Source organism: Gekko japonicus, unplaced genomic scaffold, assembly GCF_001447785.1.
Source record: "Gekko japonicus isolate JY-2015 unplaced genomic scaffold, Gekko_japonicus_V1.1 scaffold2161, whole genome shotgun sequence".
NCBI lineage: Eukaryota > Metazoa > Chordata > Lepidosauria > Squamata > Gekkonidae > Gekko > Gekko japonicus.
In genome coordinates this window covers 147150-157971 of record NW_015160897.1, presented here as the reverse complement: position 1 = coordinate 157971, position 10822 = coordinate 147150, and the positions used below count along the sequence as shown (strand labels likewise).

The window sequence follows — 10822 nt, the reverse complement described above, 5'->3', positions numbered from 1 at the left end:
CATCCTTGTTGTACTCCTTTTCCTATGCTGAACCAATCAGTTGTTCCGTATCCGGTTCTAACTGTCGCTTCTTGGCCCTTATACAGGTTTCTCAAGAGACATGTGAGGTGGTCTGGTACTCCCATCTCTTTAAGGACCTGCCATAGTTTGTTGTGATCCACACAGTCAAAGGCTTTAGCATAGTCAATGAAGCAGAAGTAGATATTTTTCTGGTACTCTCTTGCTTTCTCCATCATCCAGCGAATGTTGGCAATTTGATCTCTAGTTCCTCTACCTCTTCGAAACCCAGTTTGTACTTCTGGCAGTTCTCTATCCACGTACTGTTGAAGCCTAGCTTGTAGGATCTTGAGCATGACCTTGCTAGCGTGTGATATGAGTGCAATTGTGCGATAGTTTGACATTGCCCTTCTTTGGGATTGGAATATATACTGACCTTTTCCAATCCTGTGGCCACTGTTGTGTTTTCCAAATTTGCTGGCAAATTGAGTGCAGCACTTTAACAGCATCATCTTTTAAGACTTTGAATAGCTCAGCTGGCATACCATCACCTCCACTAGCTTTGTTGTTAGTAATGCTTTCTAAGGCCCATTTGACTTCGGATTTCAGGATGTCTAGCTCAAGGTCAGAGATTACACCGTCGTGGTTGTCGAAGACACTGAGGTCCATCTTGTATAGTTCTTCTGTGTATTCTTGCCATCTTTTCCTAATCTCTTCTGCTTCTGTTAGGTCCCTACCGTTTTTGTCCTTTATCATGGCCAGCTTTGCATGGAACAATCCCTTGATTTTTCCAATTTTCTTGAAGAGATCTCTAGTCCTTCCCAATCTATTGTATTCCTCTATTACATTGCATTGTTCATTCAGGAAAGCCTCCTTGTCTTTCCATGCTGTTCTTTTTGCTTTTTGCTTATAGTTTTCACTAATTTGCCTAGGACAGACATTAGGCCAACTGGCCTGTAATTTCCTGATTCCCTTCTGGATCCCTTTTTAAAAACTGGTGTAACATTTGCTACTCTCCAGTTGTGGGGACAGGAAGGGAAGGCAATTGTAAGCCGCTCCAAGACTCTTTTGGGTAGTGAACAGCAGGGTATAAAACCAACTCTTCTTTTTCTTCTTCTGGTAGCATGGCTGATTTTAGTGACAAGCGACATTCTGGTTGGTAGATCAACAATTTCCCCAAAGGAGTTATTATGGAATACATTTCTGATCTCTGCCAACTGAAGTCCGGCTATTAAACTAAGATATTTTGACAGAAGACATCAATTAAAACCTCGCTTTTTCCTCACAAACATTTATTTTCCTCTTTTGTATAATACAGTCAGTCCTACTGTTCCATTTAAATTTGTTCTGTGCAATTTTAATGAGAGCTTTATCAGTTTTGACCTATTATTTGGCCTGTGTGTCTTAAGAACCATTTAATTTTGATGGCCTGTCATCAGATGTTAACATTCATTTTATTAAAAGGAAGCACAGCTCTGGTCTGTTGTCTCCTACTATGTAATGAGGATTACAGGTCTGTCATGCTGTTTTAAAATTAATGTCAAAGATTTTAATTTAATGGTATACTGGGCCACTCACATTATACAAAATGGCTGTTATGGACAGACAGCAGTTAAGAGCATGCTTCAACAATTAACGATATTTCTTGCTTTAAAATATTATCCAATATTTTATATTAAAAATTCATATTTGATTCTAAAGTTATGGATGTCAAACAGGCCTTATCCAGTTTAATACTCAGAATGTCCCAAGCTATTCCTTTCTTCAGATATAGAAACCCAGTTTGGAATTTCAGTCTACACATTCTTCTAAAAAGGTTAAGGACAGACATGACTCTTACAACAACAACAACAACAAAAACAGCTTTCAGAAAACAGAAGCACTGGGAATTAGGAAAAACAGTCTAACCTCCTGATTAGAGTATGGATGCCAAAGAGATATGCTGCTCCTAGTACAATAATCCCAGAAATTAAATTCTCTTGATTTTCCTTCTTTGAACTGGTGTAGCAGAGTAACTGAAAGACTAAGCTGTGGCTCAAAAATCCCATCTACACTATTTTGAATCTTGTGTCTGCCATCAATTCATTACATATTACACGGCTTTGGGTTAGACGCTCACTCTCAGCCTCAGGACTGCATCTGCAGTATGGTAGTATTGATTGACCTTACTGGATTATTGTATGGATAACAAGAAACTGTGTGTAAGGCAGCATGAACACTCTAAGGCATTATACAGGTTCAGGGGCCTCTGGGAACATAGTGACATGTAGTGCGGAAGGTAACAGCAACAGAGAGGAAGCAGAAATTCTTTTCCCTTCTGTAAATTCTTGCTCTGTTATGGAGGAGCTCATGCAGGAGGGGAGGGGGTTAATCTTTAAGTTTCCTCTGAAGATGCATCCCACCCTATTGCCCAAATCCCAAGAGCAGTTTTTCAGGGGGGTTGGGGAAGGAGTGTCAAAAGGCAAGGAGAAGAGATCTGTTTCCAGAACTCATTTTGTTCACGATTCATTTAATACAACCTTGTGAATTTTATAAACTGAACAAATCTCTCAAAGATAATAAAAAGCAGTTATCACTTCTGCATGGTAACAAGAACTTTATAGTTTAAAATACAAGAAGAGGCCCACTGGTTCAGATATAAGGTCCCTCTCAACATTCTGTTTTCAGTACTGATCAGCCAGATGTAGGGTTGCCAAGTCCCTCCGAGTTCCCAGCAGGGGACTTTGCAGGGGCATTCCAGGGGGTGGGGACACCCCAATGTGATGATGTCACACAGAAGTGATTTCATCACATTGGGGACCAGTGCCTGTGCTCCAAGCCACAAATTCACGGCTTGGATTGCAGGCACAAGTGCTCCCCCCACTTCTTCCCCAAAGCATTTAAAGGATCCCTTTAAATGCTTTTGTGGAAGAAGTGAGGGCCGGCATGTGACTGCAATCCAAGCTGCAAATTCACAGCTTGGAGTGCAGGCACACATGGCCCCCCCGCTTCTTCCCCAAAGAATTTAAAGGATCCCTTTCAATGCTTTGGGGGAGAAGTGGGGGGGGGGCATGAATTCACAGCATGGAATGCAGGTGAATGCGCCCCCCACTTCTTCTCAAAAGCATTTAAAGGGATCATTTAAATGCTTTGGGGCAGAAGTGCGGGGTGGCGTGTGTCCCTCTCCCTCTCTCCTGCGAGATTTAAAGGGCCCTCCAGCTGGCAGCGGATTGGAGCCCCCACAACCAGGGGAAGCCCTGGCTGGGACCTGGGGGATGGCAACCCTAGACAGATACTTTTGGGAATTCAGAAGCATGGCATCTTAATATTCATCAAGGTCTGGTACTTTGCATGTCCAGAAGAGACTTTAGGGTCTATCCTGGGTTCCCAATGGAATGAAAGTAAAGGTAAAGGTAAAGGTTCCCTTGCTCGAAAGTCAGTCGAATCTGATGCTAGGGTTGCAGTGCTCATCTCCATTTCAAAGCCGAAGAGCCAGCGCTGTCCGGAGACGTTTCCGTGGTCATGTGGCCGGCATGACTAAACACCAAGGCGCACGGAACGCTGAATGAAAGTAGCAAGAATCTAATTTATATTACTATTGTATTTTTTCTCTCTCGAGGATAAACTAGTTTCATTTACCATTGGCAAAGAACCCAGATACTAATAGGAAAATCAAGCTAAAAACAAACATTATAAAATTTAAAAATGATTTGCTACTGGTCTCTCCAGAACATTAGTTTCAACACTTAGCTTTATTCTATTATTGAAAATGAGAGAATTTAACAAAAATTACTTTAAGAAAAACTTGGAGATCCTGATTCTGTGTATGCTGAAGGATTTCTTGCTGTAGATGTTTGAACACAGATATACACATATATATCTGATAGTCAGGACCAAGGAAAATGCAAATGGCAATGTAATGGCAGATCTCACTCCAGTCCATATAATTCCAGAAGCACTGCATTAGCCACTGCTGGCAGATCTAGAAAAAGGTCCAAAATGGAACTCATTATTTAAGCCTCAGTTATCTGTCATAATATAATTGATTTTTGAGAGTCTGTTCAAAGATTCATTTTATTATCAGTATCATCACTAGCAACAAGAAAGAATTGCACAGTCTCAGCTTAGACAAAGCTCATTTAGTAAATCTATTATTTTAAAGCCTTATTTAGATGACTCACATTTAGTTAATGATGAGTTACATTCTCTCTCACACTTATATACCACAGTCTCCCCCTACTATAGATACATATGCTTTCTATGAGAAACTTTTTGTTATTTTCTACTCCATGGTATCTTCTATCAAAGGATTAAATAATGATGACTAGGAAAGAGGACAAAGACTAGGTGGAGAAGCAGAGATCTGAAGGAGGATGAGAGAGAGAAAGTGGAAGTGACCAAAGTGGAATCAATCATGCATTACCAGACTGTTACATTACAGTCATGTGAAGAAAAGATGTAGATACTCAATGACTGTGACTTATGGCCATCTCCTAATGCCAACCCATGCAGAAGATGTGTCTTTCATTCTCTGTCTAGGCACAAAACCCATGCTTACTCTGATCTACACCACCAGCGAAGCATGGTTTATATCAGTGCTGTCCTGATTGGATGAGTTGAGAGAAGTGGGGCATATCGTCCCAGCCAGCAAAACCTCCCCTTCTGGCCCTAGTAGGCATAAACATGCTCCTGTCAGAAGACAGAAATGGAACCCACAGCTATTAGCTCTGATAAAAGTCAACTGGAGAGAAAAACCTGCTATGCAGGCACAAATGTCTCTTAAGTTTTTTAAAATTACCATTTGTATCTATTTAATGTGCTTTAAGAGGTGTTCTGCACTTTTGTAATAAATGGTAGGTCTTTCGTGACAGATATATATAAGTATTAAACTGATTTGTGAGAACTCCAATTTTAATAACTGTTTCTTTTGTTACTAAATTAATCTGTTTAATCAGTAGTGTAATCATATTTCATTTAGCTATGCATTATAAATTCTTTCTTAATCAGCCTCTAAATATTTACAAAACTGAATCAGCCAAAAGCACTGGGTTTTTAATAAAAGGTAAATTTCAATAAAAGGTAAGTTTTAGAATGATAGCATTTATACATTAATATTTATTTTGTTATACCTAAGGTTATTTTCCCAAACAAATTAGTGTGCAACATATGTATTTGGTTACGATAACCAAACCATGACACAGAGAGGATATTTACCACTTTCGCCTTCTTTCTGCAGGTTCTCTACTCTACAAAAAAGTCACTCCCAGGGATCAGGGCGACCTCAAGAGTAGCATGAGATGTGGTGTAGGAGGCTGCACTGTAGAGTCTCTTCTCAAATGGAGCAAGAGCTCATGTAAGAGCAAAGGGGATTTTGCTAATCTCCACTTCTAATGGCAGCCCCCTCCACTGATCCCATACAATTTCCAGCAGTCCCCCAGTTCCTCAGCAACTTCTTTTCATGGAGTGCAATGGTCTGTAGAAAAAAGGGATGGCTGGCAAACATCCTTGTTGTAAGCAGAGTTCTGGTCACAGGAATCTAGGCCCAACACATAGTTAGGAGGTTCAACTGCAAAACCAGCACTTGAATGTCAATGAGTTCAGGAATAAGAGCTGGCTTGTAAGACATACAATCAAATTCTGTGAATATTTACTCAAAAGCAAGCCCCATTGCATTCACAGAAAATGTGTCTGATAGCAAGTGTGTGTGTGTGTGTGTGTGTATATTTGCTACGTAGTCCTAAAAGACATAATACAATTATGACAGCCAGACCTTTCCAAGCCCCCCCCCCCCAGTTATTCCAGAAGACACTATAATGTTTTTCTTCACCTGCATACTTGACAACTAATATTATTATGAAGGCAACGACAACTTTCAAAGGCTCACTCATTTGGGAGCTCCCTAGTAAGCCTTTAGTAGCAGCAAGTATAATAAATTAACTGCCCATTGCTACCTATAAAACAATTCTCTCTTGTCCTTTTGACAAGTAAACTTTCATTCTGGATCCTCTGCACTAGCAGAACTCTGGAATGGGTACACTGTGAAGTTTGTAATTTAAACAGTAGCAGCTATGCAAATTGCTCATTGTGCTTGCTGCAGCCATTTAAAAAACTCATATTGTTTTGGTAATTTTTTAAAACGTGAACTTTATTGAAAAAGGGTATTTTTTACAGAAAAATACCCCAGGAAAACAGATAAACATAATAAATTAGTATGGAAAGTCATCATAAAAGGAATGCTACAACGAAGAACTCACCTGTGATGGAGCGAAGCCAGACATATGGAAAGCAGAAAAGACAAGGGGCAACTCAGCCTTCAGCAGCATTTCAATGTAGTGTGCACTGCAATAATAGACTGGATGGATGCCAGATGCTGCTGCGTCAGCAGGCAGGTGAATCTGACCAAATGAAGCAACAACATACAATATTGGACAACTTTTGAAAGAATATTATGTATTCTCTCAGTCTAAATTGAAATGCAGAACAACACTGTGACACTAGTACACACATAATAAACTAGAGGTAAATTAATGAATATTGGATTATACCCAAAGCTTGATTTGCGTGAACAGCAAACAGATCAATGGAGTCTTCCCTGCCAGCTGTCCCTCCCCCCCCCCCCGACCAAATTCCATTTCATTCCTTTTCAGGAGGGGACACAGGGAGCTACAGATGGAGGTGAGAAAATTCTGTTCTCTGAGTAGAACTCAATTTATATTCCTCAGGATCCCACATAATATTTGGTGATAACCTTACTGGTTTGGGAAAAGACAGGAGAGAAATAAGTTATGAAAAGCAATTGCCAGCGTTTACCTCTGTTGGCTCTTCTCTCCTCCACCAACAGAGCTACCCAATATGAAAGCAGAGACCACCACCATCTAGGGGAACAGTAGTATTGCATGGGGGGGGGGAGGCATTGGAGCAGAGAAGTTGTGGATGGGAATCACCTTCTCCCTACTACCAGTATATCTAAAGTACCACCAACTCCTATATGAATATACCGACCACTATAGTCAAATGAGAAGGGAGCACTCCCTGGAGAAGACCCTGATGCTGGGAAAGATTGAAGGTCAAAGAAGACGGGGACGGCAAAGGATGAGATAGTTAGACAGTGTCATCGATGCAACGAACATGAAATTGAGCCAACTTCAGAGGACGGCGGAAGACAGGAGGGCCTGGCGGGAGATGATCCATGGGGTCGCGAAGAGTCGGACTCGACTGTGCGACTGAACAACAACAAAATAGTCATCTTCAGGGATCATGCTTCAGGCAGCTCCTTCATCTGAAGATGGATGGATGGCAATCCAAGAAAGGGCTTTCTCAGTTGTGGCACCAGTACTACAGAATGCCCTCCCCAGGCAGAATCATCTGTCCCCCTTCATCATTGTCTTCTACCAGTGGGTGAAGACTTTTCTGTTTTGTTTGGTATTTCCTCACAAGTCTCCTCTCTGTTTATGTATTTTAACTGTTTTTTCTTTGTGTGTGTGCGCACGCACAGAGGTGAGACAGATAGCAACCAGGCAGAGGGCATTATCTATAGTGGTACCTCACCTCCGAAATGCCCTCCCCCTTTCTTTTAGGTGACAAGCGAAAAAATATATTTTTACCCAGGGTTTTAATTAGGGGTTCTATTTTGGTAGTAGAAAGTACTGTCAAGTCACAACTGCTTATGGTGACCCTGTAGGGTTTTCAAGACAAGGGACGTTCAGAGGTGGTTGCCCTTGACTGCCTCTACATCATGGCCCCGGTGTTCCTTGGAGGTCTCCCATCCAAATACTAGCCAGAGCCGGCCCTGCTTAGCTTCTGCAATCTGATGAGATTGGGCTAACCTGGACTATGCAGTTCAGGGCAGCTTTATTGTACCAGTTTTTTTAATGGTCAGCTGTTTATGCTGTCCAATGGCTTGTTTTTAATGGTGTATTTTCTTGCCTCGATTGCTTCACACCATGCTGACACAATTTTTAGTTTTTGCTTTTAAAAAAGTCTTTTAAAAATGTAAGAATGCCCTTGACTGTGAATGCCCATGGTATTCCATCACATGATCACCTACAAGTAGCTTGGAGAGGGAGGGAGGGAGGGAGGGAGAGATTCATCTCCTGACACTGCCCCAGTTTTATCAGTCTGGGTAAAAATAATAAAAGGAAGATAAATTGTATTCATTTATGAATTAAAATGTTTACACTTTGCACTTTTGCACTAGAGATGTATCCCATGGCTCAAGGTGACTTACAATTCTAAATTAAAACTATCCATAACACCATAACACACAATTAATTCTTTCTCTCACAAGAAAATGCCCACAGTTCAAACTTCATTAAAAACCCTTACCACATTGTCAAAAAAATTTTAAAGAAGCCCACAGATGCCAAGTGGGCAACTATAAGCAGTTACAGCCAGAGGACAGTAATTGGTGCACAGGAACATATGGGGAGAGAAGGTCCTTCAGATGTATGGGTCCTAGGTCACAAAGGGCTTTAAAATATCACCTTGAATTGAACTCAAACAAACTGGCAGTCAATGTAGTTGTTTTAGAAGAGGCAAGAAGTTCACATATGTTAGCCCATGACAGTAACTAGGCTCCCATATTCTGAACCAGCTAGTTTTTTGTGTAGAGCATCTTGCAGTAGTCTAACCATGATCTTAAAGAAGCATGGATTAGCAAGGCCAACTCAGCTGAGTCACATAAGGGAAAAGTTGGTGACCCAGATTCAACTGATAGAAAGGGAGGGGCTATGGCTCAGTGGTAGAGCTTCTGCTTGGCATGTAGAAAGTCCCAAATTCAATCTCTCCAAAATGGCTTCCACAGGAGGCAGAAACAAGCCAGAAATGGCTTCTGCAGGAGGCAGAGACAAATGGAATATTTCTTCTTATACCACCTAGGAAGAATGAAAGCCTGAAGGGTGAACGGAATCACACACTGACTAAGGAAAGCCTAGGTGCTTACTAGTCTTCCTGATCCTCCAGTGGAAAACCCTTTCATTTGAATGAGGGAAAACAATTACAAGCCCTGCCTTAAAATGGTCCCACCCACTTTCTGAAAAGCTTAGTGACCATTACAGACCATTAATATTTTTATACAGATGGAATCCAGCTCCAAACATCTCAATGATCTCATTCAGTGGCCTCCTAGAGCTACTGAAAAGCATAGGTAACAAGATGGTATCCTGGGGCAGGCAACAACACCAGTCCCAACCCAATGAATCTACTCTTGTTGTAGAAACTCTTTGTGGACAATCAGCGGGGGGGAAAGGCTTACTCCTCCAGTATCAACTACACATTCCAACGGGCAATGATGAAGTGGTCAACTGTGTCAAATACTGCTGATAGATTTAACAATATCAACAGGATTGACTGTCCCCAGTCTTGCTTTAAATGGAGATTATCTGCCAGTGCAAAGGTCTAATTACTGCTTCCTATAGAAAACTGCTTACTCAATGAGACATTAAAAACACTTCTAACCAAAGTTTCCAAAAACTTTTCCCAGCATGATTTCCAAAGCCAGGATGGGTATGGATCAAGAGCAGAAGTGGTCACTCACACATCTCCAATGACCCTATCTGCAACTTCTGTCAGAATCTATCCACAGAAAAAGGACAGTCAGGTGCTTCTGATACCACAGGTACCATCTATTCTGAACTTGGTCTCCACATTTATCCAGAGTTATCAGCAAAATACCTTGTTAAAATATCATAGCTATAGATCAAATTAGCTTAGTTAGTCAGGCCAGATTTAAGCATTATCAAGTCATAGATCATCTTAAACAATTGCGCTGGACAAGATTCAGCGGGCACAGTGGTGGCAGTAAAAAAACTCAACCTTCTACATTGTCATCATTATTACCTCAAAGATCTGAAAATGGGCTCCACTACATGCTTTGATTCCTCCTGAATGTTCTGCAATCTAGTTATCTCCCAAGAAGCATTATGATGCCAACTCCCTTCTAAACCACACAGCCTGCAGCCTATCAAACACTGGGAGAGAATGCCAAGAAGCTACCCTGTTTATAGCCTCAACCAGTCCATCTTTCCATGTGGCTAAAGCCATTGATGACACTCTCAAAATTCTGCACAGCTGTCTAGAATCCAATAGGATCCATTAGTCTCCAAATGCAGACCATCCTCATGGGTCCACTGCTCCTATACAGAGAAAGGAGCAATCTCTATAATGTCTTCAGATGACAGTGATCCAACCATTACAAAGGCCAATCCTCCAGCCACTAAATAAATCACCCATTAACCCCCCCCCCCCAGCTTGGTTTTCATACAACATAAACTCTTTTTACAGAAGTCAACACGCAAACACAATCTACTGGATGACATTACAGTTGCAACGTATCTGGTCATTTCTATTTGTAGACTGATTGACAGGCATACTTTTGGGAAAGGGAATGGGAAATTGACTCAGGCAGGTGTTAGAGAGTTAAGTAAGTAAGTTAAGTCATGTAAGCAAATCAAGATTTCACCAAACACCAACCTGTTTTACTAATGTATAACCAGTAAGGGCATATTATCTAGCCACTAACCAGGGCCGTAGCTAAAGCCTTCCAAGTGAGGGGGCCCTGGGGAAAGTAAGGGGGCTGGAGTGTGTGCGCGCACCGCACACACATCACTTCCAGAAGTGACATAATGCCCTCCCCCCTTCTCGGCCCACTCTCTCCCAGTGTCCCCTCTAAGCGGAGTGAGTGTGAGCTGCACCTGTTGGGTTTTGAAGGCGCCGGAGCAGCCCTGGGAGGTGAAGGGGAGGCGGGGAAGGAGAGAGGAGGTGACTCGGAGCAAGCCAAGCCACGCCGCCGGGGAGAGAGGGGTGCTCCAGCCGAGCCGTCCTTCCAGGCCAGCTGAGCGGAGCCGTG

At 41.8% G+C, this 10822-nt stretch overlaps 1 protein-coding gene across 1 annotated transcript in view; it reads right to left on the bottom strand.

Annotated features, from left to right (window-relative positions):
* Nucleotides 1-10822, bottom strand: part of LOC107120979 (protein broad-minded-like) — a gene marked incomplete at its 5' end in the record, with an annotated part of 153841 nt that overhangs the window by 3562 nt on the left and 139457 nt on the right. The window contains 2 exons of the mRNA XM_015423776.1: nt 3770-3958; nt 6231-6371. Coding sequence (XP_015279262.1) covers nt 3770-3958; nt 6231-6371 — 330 coding nt within the window. The remainder of the gene's footprint in view (nt 1-3769; nt 3959-6230; nt 6372-10822) is intronic.